Below are 25,039 nucleotides of genomic sequence, written 5' to 3'. Positions count from 1 at the left end.
ATATATCAAAACTATATGAATACAGCTTGAATTATGCTTCTCTTAGATGTAACAGGTTTTTAGTCGACTCAGTAGGTTCTATTTAAATATATTTGTAGATACACACATAACAAAGAAAATCAAATATATTCAGAGAGATTCGGTTTGAAAGTGGGGTAATGGGAGGAGTTTGAGGTAGAGTAGCCAGTAGTAGTCAGAGAAAGGAAGGGGAGGAGGGAACTAATATAACTCTATTTCAGTTAAAAAAAATACAAAGAAATTTTAAAAATAAAAATCAATTTTATAGTTTAGAGTACATGTTTTTTAATATCTCTTATAAATGTATCAGTGTACTAGGTAACTTGGTGAACAAAAGAAATGTCATAAAGCCTGACATACTGTAGCTTAAAAACATAAAAACATTAATTTCAAAGGTGTCGTTGAAGGAGATAGGGTTTAAATGATTATAAAAGACAAACAAGTGGAGAAATCTAAACAATATATATTTTTTAAGCAGACACATTGTTTCTTTTCACAGTAAAAAAAGCTGTACTAAAGAGGGTGAGTCTTTCTGGGGTTCATGTAGGGGGATGAGTGCAAGCTGAAGGATGGAGGGAAGCAGGGAAGGAGGTGTAATCTGGGAGTTCTCACAGAAGCAGACAAACAGAAGGAAAGGTGGTGATGGCTGTGCAGCTCAGAGCTTGATTGAAGGGGAAGAAGAATTTTGTGTGTGTTTAGAAGAGAGGATGTGTGGCAATCATCGTCTAAGACAGTAAAAGGGAGCACAATGGAGAGAAGTGGAGGAGAAGGAGGGCACACTGAGGCCGTACATATTATGAAGAAGAGAGCACACTCTCAGTAAATAGACAATGGACCTTTAGGGGCACAGGTCAAATGTCAATTCTAAAAATCTTAACTCTAATACTAAAACCTTTATCATGTGGTGGTATGTTTCTCCTGATGAAAACAGGAATGGCAGTAATATGACCTTCCTACATGATGGGGACATAGCTAAGGGGTTAGAGAGCTCATCCTGCAAGTATGGAATATGGTGTTCAATTCCAATCACTGAATGGACTGAGCCTAGTGGTGTTTGTCTGTAATCCCAGAACTACAGATGTGAAGGCAGGAGGATCTGAAATTTAAGATCAGCCTTGGCCACAAAACAAGTCTGAAGCAAGCCTGGAAAAGATCTTATCTCTAGTCATGAACAATAAAACAAAGCCAGCCAAAAGTAATACATACACACATGCATGCATGCATGCATACACACACACACACACACACACACACACACACACACACACACACACACACAAGGGCTTCTTCACCATGCTTGTGCCCCTCCCACAACCTGCCCCACCCCCAACTCCAGGACTGTGGACATAGATAAACGCAGGCCTAAATCTTAAAGCTCTGTAAGAATTTGCCATTGATAGTAGCTAAATTAAAACTGGCAACAATTAGGTTTTAATCTCATTCTGACTATTCTTTGGTAAACTTTCTCAATTTCTGAAGACAGAGTTTGGGCACATTCAAAAGCTTGGATCGCATATGCTAGCTTCCCATCAGAGCCTGCTCCATGTAAAATTTATATATTAATGATATGAATGTGCTTGTTTGTTTTAAGATAAAGAATTAAATCTTGGCTGAATATTAGATTCTGCGGGGCTCAGAATGGTTTTCAGAGTTGATTGATACTTTGATTTCATAGTCATCAATCCTAATTGCTGCTTCACACAAAAACACTAGAAAACACCAGACATCTCTCTACTTAGGGTCATTTCAGTCAGTGGTAGAAACTGTTTTAATTCTAAGTCAAATTTAATTAACAATGTGTTTTTGAAACTCAAGTAGGCAACTCACATAGAATTTTTCTTATCAAATAATCTAATGTGGTCACTCCAAAAATACTGATTTGATACGTGCTAGGGAATGGAAGATTGAGGACAGAAAAATAGTAAAAGTATTTATGTTCCATATTATAAAAGGACGGGAAACTTTCCTGGCACACTGACAATCATATGACATGATAGGCTGGACTCTGAACAGAGGCACCTCAAGCAGCATTTCTTGGTACCCCTCATGTGGTCAGTGGCTTGTACAGTATAAAACTTATGCTGTGCTTATGCGAAGCTTGCCAAAGGAAAAGGCAGCAGCTCCCTGAGACATCACAGACACACTGCGGGCATAAGTTTGCATTACTCTGTGCCATTACACACTATTCTATTCACTCTATTCAGGATCTTTTTACTACTGGCAAATATCTCATGCCTCCTGTCTGTGTTCAGGAAAGGGGCATGGTCCACAGTTTAAGAATTTGCATCCTACATAGCCTCAAGATAGTCTCTTGAGATAGTCTCCCCTGTTGAATGAAGATGAAGGAGTCTGGTCACCAAACCCACAAGCCACAAACTACTTGCTACATTGTATCTTCCAGGCTCAAGGTCTCCTACATGTGGAACAACTACATGATGAGGGTATTGCTGACATGTGTTCAGATATTACTCATACATGACTAGAAAGAAGTAGCAAGCATTCCCTCCATAATCCATGGGTTCTGGAATCAACCTCCTTTCTGCCTCTAACCATGCTTTTGAATAGGACATGGCCAGATATGAGAGAGTTACTGAAGCTCAGTGAAAACAGGTCACATAATGCAGGCCCAAGCATCAACTGTAATCATTTTATTCAAAGTGAGGGTCCCCTTTGTGTTTCAAACTCTCAGGTCCATAGTGACCAACTCCTCAGAGCACACAGCCAACCTATAAGTGTTTGCTCATCCTATTGGCCCTGGGACAGGACTCATACTTTATAAATCAGAAGTGTGGTCCATCACAGATCAGGGCACATCCCACATTTACTCTGACAGTTCTAAGACCATGGCTACTGGTGCTACTTAGAGCCACCTGTACTTGCCACAATGGACCTAAGGATACTGTCTCTATATCCCATGCTAGTGATACTGAATCAGCTGCTTCCTCACCTTAACATTAGGGCTAGACTCTCTGGAGCCTGAAGAAAAAGAGGTATAAATTATGTGCCTTCTGTAAAGTCATTCAACCCCCTGAATGGACTGCTTCATTTCACACATCACAGACACTGTTGGTAAAAGATAGTAACTCACACAGAGATGAAGCTTTCAACCATCCATCTAAGTTCCATCCTAGATTCCAACTAAGTGAAATACCCACTTACTGCTAACACTATTCTGAGCATGGAAAAATTGAACAGCACAGCACATATCCAACATGTCCTCGGGAAGCTTCCAAACAGCACGCATTCTCTAGACACTGATCTCAATGGGAACAAAATCTGCAAAGTATATTTAAAGATAAAATCATTACCTTAATTCAAAGAGATGTAACAATGCAAACAATAAGACAAAACAGATAATTCAATATATGCATGAGAAACACAAACCATTAAACAAGCAATCAGAAATGGCAGAACTAAGCCTGGGGTGGGGGTGGCGGACCTACAGCATAGAACTTCCAGCAAATACAAGAACAAACAGAATTGATTACTCTCAGACAAGTCTTCTGAATTAACTGAGCTAGATGAAAGGGAAAATGTCCAAGAGAGATACACAACACCACTATGTAAACATTTGCATTACAGGATTTTCAGAACAAGAAGTCAGGATGAAGTCAATGGGCACCGAATGAAATAAGAACTGAACCCTCAGATATCTTCGGAAGGATGTGCATGTCCTAAAGTTCCAATGATTTACCATCATTATCTGTAGTGTCGTACTTCTGAAAATGGGGACTCCTCTCTGTCTCCATAGACCATGGAACAAATGTTAGTTACTATAGTAGTAAAAAGAAAACTACATGTCACCAAGAAAATATCCAGGTAGCAAGTGAGCATTTATAAGCATGGTGTATCATGTGTGTCACTCAGGGATAATAAAGTAGGGCAGGTGCAACTTTACATTATTTGCAGATCACACTTCTGGTTTCATAACTAAAGAAAATGAAGACAAAGTGATGGATATTCCACTTTTCTTTTTATTTATTTATTTTTATTAGATGTTTTCTTTATTTACACTTCAAATTCTATCCCCTTTCCTCATTTTCCCTCTGAAACCTCCCAACCCATCTCCTCTTCCCCTGCTCATTAGCCCACCCACTCCCGCTTCTCTACACTGGGGCATCGAGCCTTCACAAGAACAAGGGCCTCTCCTCTCATTGGTGTCCCACAAAGCCATCCTCTGCTACCTATGTGGCTGGAGACATGGGTATTCTACTTTTCATGGTTGGTGGAGTGAGGCTATGCTTCGAATCCTGAGATGGATCACATGACCAGGATGCTCAGCAAGAGAGAACAACAGCTCTCAGATCTAAGGGTTCTGCTTGTGTGTGTGTTTTGTTTTTCTCCATGAGGGCTCAGCAGGAGGCTTCTTGCCATCATGTGACTACTCAGCAGTGACTAACAGACTTAACAGACACTGGACCATCTTAAAGAAATTGCTGCTTTGAGGCAGGAAGGGTGTCCATGAAAAATAGGAGTGAAAATGTTGCCCTCGCCCCTGATGAATCTGACCACTCTCACCAATGGGTATACTTTTCTTTTCCACCATGAGACAATGTACACATTTATTTACTAGGAAAGGATGGGCCTCATTAGTAATGGCTAGCAAAATTATTAAAATATGAAAAAAATTTAAAGCATTCTTTATAGTTTAGCAAAAAAGTCATAACAGTCATAATTCTGAGAAGTGACACTGATCTTTCAGGAGAAACATGGTTAGGGTAGAGAACATTTGTCTTTAAAATATTCATTTTATTCCAGGTACACGTATGTGCTTTGAGGCCTGGGAGGATGGTTATATGCTCTATGAAGCATGTGAACATGGAAATCACAGCAGTGACACTCTTCCCATTATGATCAAGCAGTTCAGGTTGTTCTCAAGAAAAGTATGTATGCAGTTGATCATAGCCACACGATGTTGGAGTTCACCGAAAGGTTAGCACCGTTCATTTTAATACACTGGTGAACTTTCACCACTATCGTAACCTGACATCCAACCAAAGAAAACCATAAAAGTAACAGATGCAGAAGTCATTCATCAGAGCACGTGGTCCAAGGCTGGATATAAAGCACCTATCCTGTGACCACCTTCAAGACAGCCACACAGTGCCCAGCACATTAGGAGCTCAGCAAAAAGCAAGTTAGGTTCTTTTTCTTTACAATTTTTTTTCTCAAAACAATTTCTGGCTTATCAAAAAACTTTGGATAAATATTATACTGTATATAAAATTAAAATTATTAATCCTTGATAAGTTATATATAAAATTTTTTTACATTTCAAAACTAGGAAGTTCTTTAATTATTTTATTAGATATTTTCTTCATTTGCATTTCAAATGCTATCNCGAATGTCCCCTATCCTCTCCCCCCACCCTGCTCCCCTGCCCACCCACTCCCACTTCTTGGCCTTGGCGTTCCCCTTGCAAAACTAGGAAGTTTTATGAGACTCTTACTACTCGCTGTAATTAAATAAGAGGAACGTGTAGGTTGGCCTGGCACTGCAACTATTACAGAGTGAGTATACAGAGAGAGTATACAGAGAGAGTATACAGAGAGAGTATACAGAGAGAGTATACAGAGAGAGTATACAGAGAGAGTATACAGAGAGAGTATACAGAGNAGAGAGAGTATACAGAGAGAGTATACAGAGAGAGTATACAGAGAGAGTATACAGAGAGAGTATACAGAGAGAGTATACAGAGAGAGTATACAGAGTGCGTATGCTGCTAAGGCACCATATACTACTGTTCTCTGATATCCAGATTCTAAAGCAGGATCTTAGTGACATAATGAGAATTATTCAGTGAGACTGAAGGTATTGTATTAATATTACATAAATTATAACCCTGCAGCTGTTGTCGAGATAACTAGTTATACTTACTTGTTTCCAGTGTGCGACCTTCCCTTTTATGCTACATTCAGGCTTGATAAGGAAGATATCCTCCAAATATTTGTCTTCATCACTTCTGCCTATGCAGATCAACTTGGTTTCAAGCACCCTAATCATTTTGCTGTGTTGATGCTTTTTATGTTTAAAATAGGGGCTAAATATAAGGGATGAGAAAACAACTATTAATTGTTTTGTTTTTCATAATGAAAAGGTGAAAACTACTTATAAATTAACTGTATCTTAGCAATCACAGTGAGAGTCCAGTGTACCATTTGGTTTAGCTGATTGTCATTCAAGAACTGAGAATATGCCATCAACATTCAGATATCCATCCCATGGTGAGCAAATATGCCATCAACATTAAGATATCAATTCAACGGTGAGCAAATATGCCATCAACATTCAGATATCCATTCTATGGTGAGCAAATATGCCATCAATATTCAGATATCCATTCCATGGTGAGCAAATATGCCATCAACATTCAGATATCCATTCCATGGTGAGCAAATATGCCATCAACATTCAGATATCCATTCCACGGTGAGCAAACTGAGGAATGATTGAATGACAGCCTAAAAATAGCCCCTCCTGACACCCCACTCTGGGCTGTTGATGCCAGTGGAGGGACTGGGAGGTTTGGGCTAGCAGTGGGCAGCCAGAGGTAGATTAGCACTAAGCAGCCAGTGGTGGGTTAGCACTGGGCAGCCAATGGTGGGAGGCTATGTCTGCTTATATTATATTAATTTGGGTTGACAAAATTGTTTTCAGGAGAATCTGCATATTTGGATGTAAGACACTGAGGGACCCTGTCCCTGTTTGGTTCTGATCGGTAAATAAAGTTGCCAGCTAATGGCTGGGCAGGGTAGACAGAGGTGGGGCTTTTAGGATTCCCTGGAGAGAGGCAGAGAGAGGAGGAGGAGATTGGCCATGCCAGGACAAAGAGAGAAAAGACACCACGCCTGAGGAGGCATGGGACAGAGAGCATAGATACCATGTAGGAGCCAGGGTATCGCATTCCAAGAGGGCTGTCCAACTGGGTCCAGGGCAGCAAAGATGGAATATAGTATGTAGTAAGAATATAATAACTTGGGAATATCTGGGGAAGAAGAACTAGTCATGTGAAGGTTAGGAAGTGGCATAGCCATTGGGCTGTTTTAGGCATATCAAAATATAAAGGTCTTTCATTAAGGAACCCAGAACATTGGGACAGGTAGCAAGGAATGTGCCACCATGAGGATTGTTTAAATATTAATCGGGTGCTACTACAGTTGGCGAGTCCTCCCTCCATGCACAGCAGCATAGCAGTTGCTGGGCCTCAGAGTTTCTATTACACTTTGTAAATATAGAGGAAGCATAGAGCAGCGATATCTACAGAACACAGGCCACAAAAGAACTGTGACATTTCTGCTGGCCACACTAATTGGCAAACAAAGGGACAAGTCATGTTTATCTTTTATTCCTATGCTGTGTTTAATGAAACATTGTCTCACAATTGCAATCTGTAAACTAACATCCTATCAATGGTAAGATACTAAATATTTTCTCCTCTAAACAAGGAAAGCATGGAAGAGTTGTCCTGTCTCTCCTGGCTAGTCAACATTGTGCTGGAGTTCTCATTGGGTCAATTTTACAATTAAAAGGAAAGCACAGGGCATTTTGGCCTTTGATTACAAAGGAAAGTGTTCAGTATTAGTGAAAGAAATGCCAGCAACACCAGCAAGGAGGTGCACATTGATGATGCGGTGTCTCTCATCACAGCAGCATGTGACTGCAGGAAAAGGCTGCTGCTGTATAAATGGCGAAGTAAAAGGGATTAGACAAAATGCAGCAGGCACCATTTATTTAATAGCCTTTGGAAACGTATGGACACAAACCAAGCCAGTCTCATACAAATGAGTTGCTAGACACCAACAACACCCATCCCGTGTGACAAAAAAAAACATCATTTGTTAAGATGATAAATCAACTGGGAAATTTATCCTTAGCAATGCCAGAAACAAAACAGTCCAAACAATGCAGCATTCCTATGTTGTAAATGGGCTCTATTTAATACTCCATTCTTGATGTTTTTGTCTACCAATTTTTTAGGTATAAGAAGACCCAAAGAGTCAACTAAACTGGGCCCATGTGGCTCACTGAGCAGGGGCCACCAACCAGTGAGCAGACAGGAGCTGAAACTAGACCCACTACACAGTTGTTGCAAGTGTGCAGCTTGAACTTCATGTGGGTCCACTGGATCCTCTTCCTAGACTGCCTGGTTGGGCCTCAAAGGGAAAGAATGTGCCTAGCTAGGACTAGATGCCCCACGGTGGAGTGGTACCAAGTATGGGTGGAGAGCCATAGAGATGTAAAGGGGATAAAAATAAATACAAAACAAAACAGATTAAACAAACAAAAATATACAATAAAACATTTAATAACTCAGGATAGCAGCTGACCTCTCTAGAGGGAAAGTTCTGCTTTGCAAAGCTGCTCCACCTTGTTCCACATCTATCCAGCCCATGGTGAAAGGAGTATATGAAACCAAGCAGAACACAGTAAGCACTTGAACATGCTAAGCTGCTGCATTCTTTCCTGGGGCTCCATCTTCAAATGCAGCCAGTGATGCAGCTAGATGAACATGTTTATCCAGGAGAGAAACTAATGATGGAATCTCTCATGATCAGCCAGTTGTCACATGTTAAAAAAAATAGCATGGATATTCATGGAACAGGTATGGTTTTGCATAAGCCCCAATGTATTTTGTGAGAAGAGAAATATTTGCATCTCATGAAGCCTATGTTACTTAAATAAAGGCAAACAAATATATTGTTATATATATTAATATAAGTATATTAATAAAGCTGAGGACATCATACCGAAAGACTGAGAACAGCATTCTGTCCAGAGAAACAAGTCAGGCCAAGAGACCAGGCAGATGCTTCCTGAGACAATAACACCCTTGGCCTGTTTGAATCACCAAAGGCAAGCCACTGAGTTTGAAAATCATTCTATAGCCCTGAGCAAAGGACATGATGCTTAGTCAACTTCTGGAACAGAGATATACTGGCCAGAGAGAAACCCTGTAAGTAGTGAAAATTAAAAGGCAATGAGCTCCAAGAATTCTCAAAGTACACAAGTCAAAATAAGAGGGCATTTACTTAAGAAAATCCAAGTCTGGAATGTAAGGACAAGTGCTAGTCAAGCTACCACCTGCACTCTTCCCAAAGCAGTTCCATGGGAGACAAGTCCACCTGCGTGGCAAAGACCTCCAACACTAGCTGCCTCTTCTACCAGGATCCACATCAGGGCTTCACACCAAGATGAGAAAGGCTCGGCCCCAAAGAAAGGCTACATGGGCTAAACCCGTCTCAGGAGCATGAGATACACAACAAGGCAATACTAACTGCCACTACTCAGAGACACTTGGGCTGGTGCTGCCATGCCAGCTGAGGTGGCAGGCAGCATTCAGGGACCCGCTTTAGGAGAAATCTATCCTTTCACCTCATGTCCCTTCACGAGGCACAGGTTCAAAGGTTTCCCCAGGGATGGGATCCAAGCAGAACATAAAATTGCAAAGCTGACTTAATCTTGCAAAGTAACTTGACTGGACAGACTGCAAGATGTTCAGGCCCACAGCTGCTGTAGAAAAATGGAAGGCTGCGGCAGTGAGTCACTAAACATAGGCTGGTTGCTGTAGGAAAGTAAAGTGCTTCATGGTTCAGGGGAACTATACACTAACTAAAACGGTCTAAACAACAACAACAAGAAAATTCAGTAAATAAATCCTGTACATGGTGTAGCACCTTAACGTGTTACAGAGTACACTTTAAAATGCCCTGACAAGTAAGAAAAGGACATTCTGAAAAGGAACAGGCAACACAGCCAACTCAGGAAAGAGCCAAGTGACATTGGCAATTCTAGGGGAGTCGATGTCTGTAGATATAAGGAGAGTGCTTTTTAAATAGTTTAGTAAGGTAAAATGTGAAAAAAATTCCATTATCAAAAAGGTAAAGTAACAACATGTTAGTAGAGTGGATCAAGAAGGCATCTGCACTGAGATGAGTATTACGATAAAGGCTCCCAAAAACCTAGGGCGGAAGGAGCATGCTTCAACATAATGACTACTGTGTGCCAAGCCAGCACCCAGCACCGTGCCACATGAGGTGAAAGTCAAGCATCTACTATGATGCTTACATATTTTCAATGTATAGTAGTACTATTGTATGTAGGATAAATCTTTAATGAGAATAATCTTAAATCAAAATGACTTATATTTCCTATTAGTTGTAATATTGCCACTTCAATCTGCCATGTCATTTACAAACTACTGATATGTCACTTAGAGTGTTCACTACACTGGGTATTAATGAGAAAAGACTTGTTTTCATAGTCAGTTACTGTTTATTCATTCATTATCCCCAATTGGGCCTTTCGACAGGTTAGGTGAACTTTTTTTCTTTTCCTCTAAGTAATGGGGCCTTAAACTTAATGGATCAATAATATTCTACCTGTGTATTCCTGACCTGGGTCTAAACTCCTCAGAGTATTAGCTGCTCACTTGCTGGGACACATACTTTTAATTTCTATGGTTCTGTATTTAATGCAGAAGAAATATTTGCAGTTATACTTAGCATAAGGCCTTTTATACTTTTAAACATTACAGTTGAGGAAAAGTAAATTGATTAATTTTCTGCCAAAATACAAATTGTTCGTACTCTGTCTATACTCCACCCCCACAATCACCTAGCAACAGCCAGGTATGCTCCTCCTCACAGTTACCTGAAAACAGCCAGGTAGGCCTGGCCCACTATACAAGGGACTGCTTGCCCCTCCTCTCTCTCTTACTCTCTAACTCTCTAACTCTTGCCTCTCTCTTGCCTCTTGCTCCTTTGCTCTTCCTCTCTCCCCATTCCTTTCTTCCCTCTCCTTCTTTCTGCCTTTCTCTGCCTCTACTACCCTCTTAACTCCCCTCCCCATGTCCTAAATAAACTATATTCTATACTATACTTTCTTATGGCTGGTCCCTCAGGGGAAAGGGGTGCCTGGTATGAACCTGCTGAGACACCCCCTCCCCCCATACCTCACCACACCCCCTATAGAACATATCTTAATTTTTCTTTACCCTTTTATAATCACAACACAAATCATAGAAAAAAGTTTCTTCATGGCTTAAAGTAATTCTCAGGTTCATCTCAGAGGACAGCAACATATAACAGTAAGCAGCAAAACAATGATACCCCATAGGGGTGACAGTGGTGTCGTGTCCATGTCAGGGGTCATCTCTTATCTTCAATGACACCCCACAGGGATGGCTGCCATGCCAGGGGTCATCTCTTATCTCCATGTTAGCATTTACATCAAGGTTGAGCAATTACATTTTCTACAAATCAAGGGAACAAGTATTTTAAGCTTTTTAATATGTATGCTATTTGCATATTTTCATGTTTATGTCAATTTAAAGCCAAGAAATCACTTCTCCTCAGATTCAGACCATGTCAGCTTTTACAGTACCTCCAGTCAGCTAGGTGCCATCAAATCTGGACTGATTTGGACAGGCATACTCTTCTCCACCACACCTTAGAACCTCAATGGAGACACAGAAGCACAAACGCATGTGTACACAGACATGTTAATCTAATCATATCTCTGACATTATAACCAGTGCTCGAGACAATAAACTTTAAGTTTACTAAGCAAATGCTGCAATATAGATAGAGGCACAATAGGACGCTAAGGAATAATATAAGATGAAGAGGACAATGTATGCATAGAGTGGACAGAGTACTTGTAGTGGGACTCACCAAGAAAACCCACTTAGAAAACAGACTGCTTCTAGTTCACAATGCCAAAGGTTTCAGCCCTTGTCCAGGGGGCATTGTTGCTTTGGACCATTGTTGACCTGAGGCTGAGCATCATGGCGGGGCAGCATGTCAGGACCAGGTTGCTCACCTTGGTGGGTGATAAGCAAAGTACAAGAAAGAATTTAAGTCCTCCCAGCTCTTGTTTTGTGATTGTTTCCTCTGAATTGGGACATCCCTTCCTGCAGGGGGAAGGCGCACAAGCCAACTTTCCAGAAGTTCATAGAACTCCATAAATAGGAAGTTGGGAAGGTTAAGAGTTACCAGGTTCTACATGGAGGCTCCACCAGCACTAAAGAATAGCTGAATAAGAGACATCTCTGGGGTGAATGAAAGTGGTTGTACATTGGGTATGGAGCTCCAGGCCCATGGCTTTCATGAGATGTCCCCAATGCTGGGGTGGGCTGTTCTGTGGTGTATATGCTTTTGAGTGTCCCATTCTTCTGCACCCATACTTCTATAAGTAACCCCAACAAATGCACTATGATGCCAGACTTCAGAGGACTATTTCCTTGCTCTGTCAGTGGCACCTCTCTGCTATGAACAGACAGTTGCTTACAGCTCCCCAAAGAACAGCACACAACACATCCCATCACAAGAATACCACCACCAACACCTCCACCACCTCTCCCTGCCGATGATAGCTCCCTTCACCCAGCTTCTCCACTTCAGCTTCTACCATCTACTGTCAGCTGAAGGCAAAGCCTCAACACATGAACCCCTGGAGGACATCCCACGTGCAGTCTAGCAGGGACCCCTGGAGACACCAAACCAGCCTGCCTGTGGTGATAATATGACCTACCCTAACCTGAATTGGATTTACATTTTACAGATCAGTATGAAACCTGTATTAGTGAGCATTTTTATCTCCAATGTAAGCAAGACTTTAGGGGATGGATATTCTTATCCATTTTCCTGAAAGCTAAGTCATAAGTCACATAACCTATCTTTAGCAAATTCAATGTCTTCTTCCTGAATTTATGCTTTCTAGAGCAGTGATTCGCAACCTTTCTAATGCTGTGACCCTTTAATACAGTCCCTCATGTTTTCTAGAGTTCCTCATCCATAAAATGGTCCTAGGCAACCCCTGTGAAAGGGTCATTAGACCCTACCCCAAGGAGTCTGTATGTACAGAGTAAGAACTGTTCTATAGAATAATCTAAAACCATAAGACAAAAGTTTCACTGTCTTCAGGAATTCTAATACTTGTCTGTCTTTTTGGTGTGGCTGAAATAGAAGGCCTCAGCCTGGTTAACTTATGAAGAACAGGGAATTTTCTAATAGCCCTAAAATCAAGGAAGCCCTACACTAACTGCACCACTAGGGAGGGCCTTGTTAGAAACACAGCACATAGGAAGGGCAAGGCATGTTCTTGCTCTGATGATGATACAATGCAATAGCACGTGCCCAATGAGCCCAGCATTACAAAGTTACCAGAAAAGGGTACCTCCTCTGATGAGCTGCACACCCCTAGGCCTGATATATCACTTTTAAAGTTCTTCAAATACCACAACTAAGATACAGTCGATGTAGTTAAATTTCTGAATTATATTTCAATTGAATATCAAGGTGTAGGATGCTGCCCCATGCCGATGAAACAAGTATTTGTAAAATATCATCACCCTGGCATAAAATTTTGACTCATGAATATTGATCTTCTAGGATTTACACAGTGGTAGCAGAAAAAGAAAAAACGTTTAAATATATATTTAAATAATATACATATATACACATATAGATACATACATATATATATATATATATATATATATACACACACACACACACACACACACACACACATACACACACACATACAAGATGAAGTATTTAGAACTGCTTAATACTAATAAAAGGTAAGAGGCAGATTTTATCTGGTGCATGCATTCTCCAATGATGCCTACACTTCTCACTGTGTTCTAAAGATAGCGTGGACAGTCCTAAATCCTTTTACCTCAAGCTCCCATGTCATTAGATTACAAATTTGAGGTATAGCCCATTTATCACTATCTGTATGCTCTCCCCACCTGAGTCTTTTTCTTGTTAGAAGTTTTTGAAAACACCACTACAGTTTAGGGACAGATTACAGTTCCAACATATTTTTTCCCAAAATTTTATTATTGAAAAAAATCCACATTTGAATTTATTTACATTCTGGAATGCTATTATTTAAATTATTATCAATATATGCCAATTGCATAAAAGGCTGGGTCTCATTATTCTATGTTTGCCTGTGTTATTATACATGTTGGATGTATTCGCTTTCAACTTTCACTTGTACCTTTTCAACTTGCAAATAGTATCACTTCTACTCTCATGCTATATTGTTTTAAACATGATTTCTACATAAGAAACACTTATATTCATAAGTCAGCCTTATTTCTCTCAACATGATGACCTCAAATTCTACCATGTCTTACAAATGATATAATTTGTCTTGTTCTTTTCCACTGAGTAAAACTTGATTTTGAATATATTCCATTTTCTTCATCCCCTAATCTATCAGTGGACTTCTGACCAACTCCATAACTTTATTATTCTGACTAAAGACATGATAAACGCGCATGTGCTGGCATCTCTGTGACAGACTGACTGAAAGACTCGCAGGACATCCCTAGGAAGGGCACTCCTGAGGCTTGTGAGCCTGAGTAAATCTCTTATTCATTTCTGTTGTGTCTAAATAATTGACACGCTCTCTAACAGTGTATCAGAGTCCTCTTGCCCACCTGTGCTTGATAACATCTGTTGATTTTTATAACAGCCATGCTGACTGGGTTGACATAAAAATCCATGGTGCTCTCATCTGTGTCCCCTGATGGGTAAAAAACTTGAACATTTTTGTTTCATGTGCTCATTGGTCATGTTTACTTCGGGAATTATATGGTCAATGTATTGCTCAGATTATTCACTGGACTATTTGAGGGTTGGAGTGTGTGTGTGTGTGTGTGTGTGTGTGTGTGTGTGTGTGTGTACATATGTGTATTGTTTGATTAGTTCTTTATGTGCTCTGAATCCTCTGTGTGATGAGTAACTGGCAGAGCTTTCTTTTCCCATTCTGCACTCTGACTCCTCATTCTATGGACCACTTTACTCTTCAAGAGTATGTTGTGTGTGTGTGGGGGGGGGTATTTGGTTTGGGTTTGGGTTTGAACCTGATAGAATCCTAAGTTTTTGCTTTTATTTCCAGGGTTATTGGAGTCCTATTCTATTCCTTGCTTACATCTGTATCCTGAAGTATCTTGATTGATAATTTGTTATAGAAGCATACATTGATTCATTTTTCCACTGATCCATTTTATGCCATGAGAATAATTCATCCCTGACTTTACTCCGTCAGTACTGGTAGCTTAATTGTGAGTCTCAGTTCCTATCTTTCCTAACATATACTGTGTAGTAGATGACAGCCATGCCACGGGCTGCTCAGATCAATCTTGTGAGCTCATTGAGAGATACAAAGCTGAGATCCCAACTTTTGTTTCTTTGAAATGTCCATGTTTGCCCCAAGATTTTTCCATGTCAATGACCAAGTACATGGAAGCCTACTTCTGCCTGATGCAGGATAGCTGTACTATACAACTGCGTGCAAGGATCCTCAGATAACTTTGTCAACAGTCTTTCAGTTAGACTGCCACCTGAACTTCTTTCCATCATATGCTGCGTTGTATGTCCTCGCAGGTATCAGATTCACTAAGTGGCAGCCTCTGACTGCGTTCCTCTCCCTCACTTTGTATTCGAAATGCATTTCTCCAGGACCTGTTGAAAAGACTATCTCACATATTTGTGCTTCAAAGATAAACCATAAAATGAGTGTAATTTATGTGCTAATTTTAATTTTTTCCAATTCTTAAATACTTATATATCTAAATATCATTAACTTTTGGATTACAGCTTTGAGCTTGCAAGCTCACATCAGGAAAAAGTATTTTATTTGCACATTTCTACTTCTGTGGGAAATTTTATTTCTCTCACCAAGGTACACTGTGTTGCACAAGTGACTAGAACTTGCATTCCCATGCATTGATGATCTCGGGGGAAATTAGTTCATTATTTAAATTCTGAGTGATAATAAATGCATTTGTTGCCTGATATCTAAGCAAAAACATCATTTTTGTTATGGAGTGTATTTTGTGTTGTGAGCGGTGTCTGTTTTTATTGTTATATTGAGGCATGGAATATTGGTTGCCATTCAACTACAGTGTAACCAGGGCTGGCTGTAAATTCCTCATTTTGTTCTCCATACCACTGAAGTGCTTAGATTACAGGCGAGCACCATCATACCTGGCTTTCATGTGGTGCTGGTGATTAAACCCAGGCTTCTGTGTGTGCCAGGCAAGCACTCTACCAACTGAGCTGAATCCTCAGAACAGAGAATCAACTTTTAATTCAGTTCACTAAACTTGAACTTCAAAGGGGTGCTGAATTACACCAGGTGATTTTGCTGAGACACTGATATGCTCTTCCTGCACTCACTACCTCAGAAACTACTGCCTTAGTGAAACCTTTTGTATTTTAGGCTGGACTAAAACTAAACTTGGGTCTTAGCTCCAAGTTCGAAGGAATACTCATTTCTGAGCTTGTTCTAAAGGCAGAATCCAGTTACTCGTTTAGGACTGAATGCTCCATACTCTGGTTGGCTTTTGTCAGGAGTGATTCCCGCTAGTGATGAGTGCTCACTGGTTCTTTGCAGGTGCACTTTCCCGTAATTCATAGCTAGCAGAAGATAAAGTTATCCTTGAGCTTCAAATTTCCTGATGTGTCCTATCATTACCTAAGAAAACTGCTTTTCAAATCTTCATGTGATTGGTTGGTACCACTCAGATACACAATCTAAAAGTAATTATGAGAGAGAGGGAGAGAGAGAGGAGAGAGGAGAGAGAGAGAGAGAGAGAGAGAGAGAGAGAGAGAGAGAGAGAGAGAGTGTGTGTTAAGGGAGGGTGTGAAGGTCACATGACACATGAGTCACCTGGGAAGTCTTGGCCTGTGTGAAATAAGGATAATAAGATGGGGCCTTTAAACTGTAGACAAAAAAGGTTGTTTGCACAGGAGTCAGCTGACACTGTGATGGACAGATCAGAAATGGTGTGTCTCCTTCACTATATTTCTGTTAAGCTAAGCTTGTATTCCTGGAATTAACATATATTGCTTATAGGTTGTTTCACCTTTTATGCACTACTGAACCTAATGCTCTATTATTTCAAGGTTTTCACATCTGTATTCTAGACTGACTAGCCTATAGTTCTCATTCCTGTAGAATTATCATGCAATTTTGTGACCATTCAAAGCAACAACAAGCAACATGTACTCCTTTGCTCTCTAAGATTTGAGAAATAACATGACTATTAAAGCCATGTAGTCATGCATCCTCTGTAATATTTCTAATATATACTAATTTTCTTTGACCCTATTTGGTGCTTTTATGCCTTCTTTGATTAATTCAGAAATTAGGGCTTTTTAAAAGCAACTCATACATCTCTTATAAGATAGTGTTAAGAAGTTACAATGTTGTAAGTGCTTATTGTATTTTGTGTCTGCTGTCCTAAGCCCTTTATTATCTGGCCATCTTTTACTTCTTCTCTCTCTGTGCTTTGTTTGTCTTATAGGAGTATTATAAATTTATTGCTCTTTAAAAAGAACCAATTCTATACTATTGATTTTTATATACATCTTCTTATTTTTCATTGTATATTTACATTCCATTTCTTTAGTTTTCTATATTTTCATTATCTCTATTTATATTCATATTGAATGCAGTTTCTGTTCCCTTTCTTAATTAGAGAGATGCTTAACCTTCAATGTCAGTTGTCTTCTTTCCATACATATAATCAAGCAAACAACACATTAAGTATGATTGTCTTTTCTTTCATGTATTTTGTAGCAGAACTGATTGACAGGGCCCAGTTCCCTCTCCCCCTTTCACCTTAAGTAACAGAAGCCAAGTTTCCCATCTGTGGGACACAAGCTTTTACCATGCCTTTCTGCTAGAGTTCTGCTACAATGAGCTCCTATGCAGGCTGGTTGGCCTCCCTGCCATGGCATAGTGTGAACATGCATCATATTCCTATGGTTCAAATTGCTCTATCTTATTTTTCTTATTTCACACAGGACAGGAAGTCTCTCCAGTTGTCCCAGTGGACCTTTCATCCATACTCTCTTCATGATCACTTTAGGTTAGAGGGAAAATAGTGCTTTGCAAATAAAATTATGGCTGTGTGTAACAGTTAACCTTCCATAGAGTGTTGGAGAGGTTCTACCAACTCACATGAGGACTTGGAAAACAGAATTTCCCTGGACATTGATAGAACACATCACAGACAGAGAATTTGATCCTTGGCTGCCTGCCAGTCATTGAGAAGAGCTATAATGGCTGGACCTTTGAGGATCATAAGTGACTATGGCATTGGAATGCATATAGAATGTGAAGTACCAGATAAGAATTTGGGGTCATTATTATTGTTTGGAGCCATGGATCTCAACTTCTTTGGCATAAACTTCAACAGAAAAAAATCAAAATAAAACTTATGGCTCTGCTCAGAGGGAGCCTATATTATACGTAAAGCAGTAACGCAAATAATTGATCAAACACATTATTTGTTATTTGGAAACATATCAAGTTGTATCAAGCTTTCAAAAATTATAAAGTAATAATTATAAGGTCTGCTAATTTATTCCTACTATCAATACAATATATTGTCTTCTTACCACATTACTATATATGCATAAATACATTTCATCATATTTACCTGGATGCAGAGTGAGTCTCTTAAACTTATTATTAATAAAATGATGATCTCAACTAAAATCTAATTAACTAAAACCTAGCATTTAAAGCACTCTCTACATATGGTCCTGTCTGTTAATGGAACTTACAATCACAAAGTACAGACTATAATGGCATACATCTTAGTCGGGGTTTCTATTCCTACACAAACATCATGACCAAAAAGCAGTTGGGGAGGAAAGGGTTTATTCTTCTTACATTTTCCACATTGCTGTTTATCACCAAAGGAAGTCAGGACTGGAATTCAAGCAGGTCAGGAAGCAGGAGCTGATGCAGAAGCCATGGAGGGATGTTCTTTATTGGCTTGCTCAGCCTGCTCTCTTATAGAACTAAGTCTACCAGCCCAGAGGTGGCATCACCCACAATGGGACCTCCCCCCTTGATCACTAATTGAGAAAGTACCTTACAGCTGGATCTCATGGAGGCATTTCCCCAACTGAAGCTCCTTTCTCTGTGATAACTCCATCTGTGTCAAGTTGACACAAAACTAGCCAGTACAGCATAGTCTTTCCTAAATAAGACAACCTTTAATTTTCTAAAACTGTGTCATTCTGAAACTATACCTGATTCTTTTACCTGGTTTATACACAAGAAATGTTCAACCACCTTAAATCAGCTGTTTAAATTAACCTATAAACTCTGGCTATGCCTAAACACCAGTTTCCTTAAATGTTATTCTCATAAATATAAGATAATAAAAAGTTATTTTCTGAAAACATAAAATATGAATATGGTGGTTTTAAAAAAGGGGGGGTACCTGTAGGACTCTGGAACATACAGAAGAGGAGACAGATGGAAGAACTCAGACAAATGATGAAGAGAAAGAAAGCAGAAACACACTCTCCGAGGGCCTTAATTGCTGACCATACACTCAGTGCAAGAGACAGAGTACAGGGGATTGATCAGAGGAAGGACCCAAGGAAAGAACCAAAGATAAGATGGGGGCCATCATATTGAGGCAGGTCCACAGCAGAAAGGGGACAGCAAGACCCAAGCCACAGGGCTCTACAGCACAGACATGGTTTTAGACACTACAACAAAACAGAGGGAATGGTTTCAGGACTGGAAGCATGAAGGCTTCTCCTTAATGTTCAGGAAAATGAGTTTTCTCTTAAATGGGCAAAATAAAAGAAAAAAATCCATTCAGTGCCACACAGATCCATACAAAATAAAGGATAAGCAGAAAATGGAGGTTAATTGCATTATTCTCAGCAATGAGAGCAAGACAGAGAAAAGCCTGGTTAGAAAAAGTAAAATAAACAACAACTCATTGCTACAAAGTGAACTATAAGATAGCATGAAATTGCACAGGATTCAGAAAAGCAATACCAGCTAGAATTCGGCAAATGTAGAAATGAGGACAGAGTGCAGAAAAGGAATTGGCACTTTAAAGCCCATTCAGACCAAATGTGAAGGGGTACGATTGCCAGCAAACACAACAGAAAATGTTCCAATAAAAATACACTAAAGTTAAATATTCATAAATCTAATGAGATAAAATCACTAAGCAAGGAGTCCATATCATACTGATAAACTGAACAACTATTATGCAGCATTCTTCAATCTAAACACAAAATATCCAGAGATCTGTAGGTTCACTAAATACACTCTAAATACACTGATGATGATGATGATGATGATGATGATGATGATGATGATGTGTATCATAATTCTGAGAGTGTTTATGTATTCTGTAGGGTTAAACTGGTGCATGAAATCATTGGTAAGTTGATAATCATAATTCACCTGGAGAAGGACAGTGCTCAGTGAAGGCAGTGAAGAACCCTGCCTGCACATGAAGTCATTATGGAAAGAACCATCCAATTTATACTGAGCCTCCTGACACGGCTTAGGAGCCAGGATCCCCAACTGTCACAAAGCACATCTGGTTCCTATTTTTTACTTTACAAATGTCATCCATTTCTGAAAGGATTGGAGGTCATTGGTGATATTCCATGACAAGTGTGAAAAGACAAAGCAGAAAGTGCATGTGACTCAGAACATGTGACACAGAAGCACACTGTTCAGACAGGACAGGTTTACTGTAGCGCTTCTCTTCACAGCCATTTCTCCTCATGAGCTGCACATTGATTAACATCCATGTTGGGTATAAGTCTCTGACCATTTGCTAAGATTAAAAACAGACTTCCCTTCACCCCACAAACTAGGAAAACTTTCACTTGTAAGCTTACAATATTCTGGCTTTAGTGTACATATGGGATTTCAGGAAAGTGTATGGTATTGAGGCTTTTCAATAGAAAATTATCATGGGAAATGCAAATATCTTCATGGCTGGAGACATTTTCAGGGATTAACATCCTGGGATTGCAGGGGACCCAGGGCTGACGTGCTGCTTCTCTGTGGCTGCTCACATACTGTGTTTCCTCCTCCTCTGTGTGCTCTCCCTTCATAGAAAGTCTCCAGAGGAGTTTTCTGGCCCCAGATCTCACAATATCTTTATTTATTAATGTATTCACCAACTCCATGAACATTTCTGAACACTCAATGGTGCAAGCACTGCTTGTTCTAGATGCACAGAGCAGAAAACAGGTACTGAGTCTGTCTCAGGGAGTTTCCAGTCCTGTCTTGATGCAGACAATAATGATGATGCCTGCAGTGTAATATGCTGTGTGGGTGAGAACAGAGATGTGTGATTAAGACATTGCTCCTAGGCAAATTCAGAGGCACTGGAGGATGTGGAGTTTGAGGAAAACCTGATTAGAGCTCCACTCTGAAGAGAGTATCCTGTGTGCTGCGAAAGCAGGAGGGAACAAGGGACTAGAAATCCAAGGCACACTTTTTACAGAGCTGTATAATGTGGACAGCTCCAGAGAACAATGGGAAAGGTGTTTTTATGCAGCAGCTAATGAAAAAGTAGCAGCTACTTCTTCTAGGGGCCAGTATGCTATTCATTACCTCAATTCCTACAAGCCAATCCATAAGCACTGCTATTAGCCTGGCTCTTTACCATTTTACAGATGAAGAAGTTCTGCCTTGAAGTAGTTAAGTGATGTGCCTAATGGAACAAGTCTTTAAAATAGAGACACCATATCAGTTTGACCTGAGGCACAGAAGAGTTTATTTATAGCTGACTCTTTCTTACAAAACTCAAACTCTGCCTTCACATGCTGGGACTGTGGGCACTTCCAGAGAAAAGGAATTTTATCCCATGTCACATCAGTATCAGAAGTTGCCTCAACTCTGAGACCAAAAATACAATCCTAATGACATTATCTAAAGATCCCAATAAAATCTAAATTTCTCTTATATTCTCAAAGTATATATGGCTTCCATTACCACGATGTAGCCATATATAGAAGTGCATACATCTATTTTCTCACATAAAGGCATCAAATTCTGATTATGCAAGCATCTGTAAAGGCAAGCATCTATAAATATAAGCATCAAATACTGATTATGTAATATAATATGGCATTTTCCTTACAATCAAGTCATGCATTGTGTATGTTTGGGTGTGTGTGTGTATGTGTGTGTGTGTGTGTGTGTGTGTGTGTGTGTATTTTTACGAACACAGGATACAAAAAGTGCAAATTATTAAAGAACTTACTTTTTATCCTTGATATTTTACATCATTTCAACATACCTTAAGTGTTTCCTAACTATGAAACCACGTATCCATCTTTGGATAATCAACACTGGTGAATTATGAGCCAGAATTTCATTAATTCTTGAAATTATATGTTTGATATTTTTTATTTCATCTTCATAGGTGGTACCCTGTATGAAGAAATTTTATCAAGTAATTTTTATGTTTCATTAAAGCATTTCCCAGAGATATCTAAATAAATTAATAAAACATTCAGGAAACTCTTATCAGCATACTAGTTAAACAGTAAATATGGTTTAGTATTGATTAAAACATAAACATTGTTATTTTCAAATAATTTGAATTTTCTGCACAATATGCAAGATTCTTGATAGCATCTTCCCCAATCTGGAAACAGGCCTGAGATTGTCCCCTTAGTAATCTTCCTCTCATTGGTATTGTTATGAATTGGTGCCTCATTAAACTTGAGGGTGGCTTTTTCTGTGCACTGTAAAGAAGGGGCTGCCTTTGAGATTCCTGAAAGTGGCTCAAATCCTCTGAGCTGTGCAGCTCAGCTATGCTGTTAGACTAGTTAGAAATAGAGTCACTTTTACTAACGTACATTAGAAATAAAATATTTACATTACTTGAAGGCATTGTTGGGTGACACTGTTCCTAAGGAAATGTGAATAAATGCCTACCCAAACTGGAGAAAAGCCTCAAATGTCCAGCTGAGGAAACCAATGGATTTACTGGGGTTATTTACAGGAGTGTGGCTATGAGGTTACTTACAGGAGCCGGGATACATCTAAGCAACCTGCATCATCAGCACTACATCTCAGCATGAGTGATAGATTCCAAAAGCTAGGAGCATGAAGCTTGTGTGATGATATACAGACAGCCGAACAGATTTGAACATGTCTTCCAGGTAGCTCTGCTGGTCTGGGTCACTTCAGGCACTGTGGCTGGCAGATGCTCCTCACTGCTGACATAACTTTGGGGAAGGCTAGACTTGTACATCTGGTGGGTTTCAGGGACTTCTTGGGTTTTAAAGTGCTTTCTTTTAAAACACAATGAGCCATAACCAGCACCCAAAAAAACAACTCTTGGACAATACCCTAATCCTAAATGCTATCAGCCCTGAAGCATTCTAAATCCACTTTTCTATGCTTTATCCTTCTAAAAGCCACTCACCCCAATCCTAAAGCATTGGGGATTTCTGAATTTATTAATGTCATCAGGTTTTTTTTTTTAAATTTGGGCATACTTTACTTTCTTCCAAAACTAGTAAAAATAGATGAAAATGAAAAGTCACTCTTAAGTGATCCATGAATTAGTTCCTATCCCTCCCTGTGAGCCACCACACATAGTGTTATTAAAGCAGAGATTTCACAGTGCCCATCTGAGCACACAGCATTGATGTGTTCTTTGGTTCTCTGACACCACTGAAGGGCAGCATCACATTGCTTGGCACACAATGCTTAATCTTCACCATCTAGAGATGTTCTCACTGTTCTGTCTCACCTAGAATTACTCTCCAAATAACTACTCCAAGTCTGCAAAAAGTGTTCTTCTTAATCCTTGTGTAATTGCTGTGAATCAAATTTCAAAGTTTTCTACTGATAATTTCAGTACTTGAATATGGTTGAGCTACTGCCTGAAGGTCTTAGACTTTTGGAGTCAACTCCTTCTTCTTGATGTTGAGCTGATCATAGTCTCCTTCTGAGACAGCACCATACCATCACTCCTTCATTACACAAGAGTCTCAAGCTAAGCCTAACCCCAGTGTCTTAGGTAAGTTTATGATTGCCATCATGTAATACCATCTGCTTACACCCTCATATCAGCTTATCCTCGAAGTCAGGGCAAGAACTTAAACAGGGAAGGAACCAGAAGGCAGGAGCTGGTGCTGAGGACATGGAGGAGTGCTGAATGCTGGCTTGTTCCTCAAATCTTGCTTTCTTCTAGAAACCAGGACCACCTACCTAGGGATGGTCCAATCCACAATGTACTGGGCCCTCCCACTTCAAATGCTAATTATGACTACAGGCTGATTTTACAGAGCCATTTTCACAACTAAAGCTCCCTCTTATCCAGTGAGTTGACACAAAACTAGCTAGCAGACCCAGCAATCATAAAATTGCTCATTGCAGCAAAGCATTCATTCTCTGACCACTGCTTTATACAAATTTCCTGGATCCCTGTTGTGTTTACTTTAGACTTGGTACAGATTATCCAAATTCCACAATCTACCTACTGATAACCCGCTGAATTGTTTAGTTCCCCTGATCTATTATAACAAGATGTTTTTGAGTCAAATGTATTTTTTGCTCTGTTTATATAAACTTGGAATACCCTTGAGTTGAGTCATGATATAGTCACTAAGAGTGTTGCTTGAGGGAGTCTCAGAATGGGACATTCTCCCATCCACTGTCAGCCCACTCTTATCTCACCTTCTTATGTTAAGCGCTATATCCAAACCCCCTGTGAACCCCTCAGACCTTTGCAGAGCATAGGGTCACCACCTCCTATGCACCACAACAGTCCTCTTTCCAACAGCAACCCCTTTCCAACAAACAGATCTTCTAACCAAATCCAAATTTTGTTTGCAATCAGACAAGCTTTTATCATAATGCAGTTACATTTGTCTGTCTTTACTAACACAGCTGAATAATCCTTCAGTTTACATAGACAGACATTGGTAAATCTGGTTATCAATGGCATTTGGGCGTCAAATGGCTGCATCATTACTAAGTAATCTGTATCTTAGGCCCTCAAGTTTGATTGAAAATTGCCAATCAATTTATTCTTGTCCCATTCAATGTTCTCTTTCATCTCTCCTGCCTCTCCATCTTTGCCCCAACCCCTGTACTTTCATCACTCCCTACTGACCTATTTATTTCTTTTAAAGATATGTATGGATCTTTGCTCCGGTGCACTGCCGGGGAGAGAGCGGACTGGAGAGGG

General features: G+C 39.8%; 1 protein-coding gene across 1 annotated transcript in view; it reads right to left on the bottom strand.

Annotated features, from left to right (window-relative positions):
* Lrriq3 (leucine rich repeats and IQ motif containing 3) overlaps positions 1–25,039 on the bottom strand; it is a 109,232-nt gene that overhangs the window by 58,560 nt on the left and 25,633 nt on the right. The window contains exons 4-5 of the mRNA XM_021196827.1: positions 22,130–22,263; positions 5,896–6,058 (exon numbers count right to left, since the gene is read on the bottom strand). Of these exons, the coding sequence (XP_021052486.1) occupies positions 5,896–6,058; positions 22,130–22,263 (297 nt within the window). The remainder of the gene's footprint in view (positions 1–5,895; positions 6,059–22,129; positions 22,264–25,039) is intronic.

This window comes from Mus pahari, chromosome 4, assembly GCF_900095145.1.
Source record: "Mus pahari chromosome 4, PAHARI_EIJ_v1.1, whole genome shotgun sequence".
Classification (NCBI taxonomy): domain Eukaryota; kingdom Metazoa; phylum Chordata; class Mammalia; order Rodentia; family Muridae; genus Mus; species Mus pahari.
Note: the sequence above shows the minus strand (reverse complement) of the source record. Positions and strands in the feature narration are given on the sequence as shown.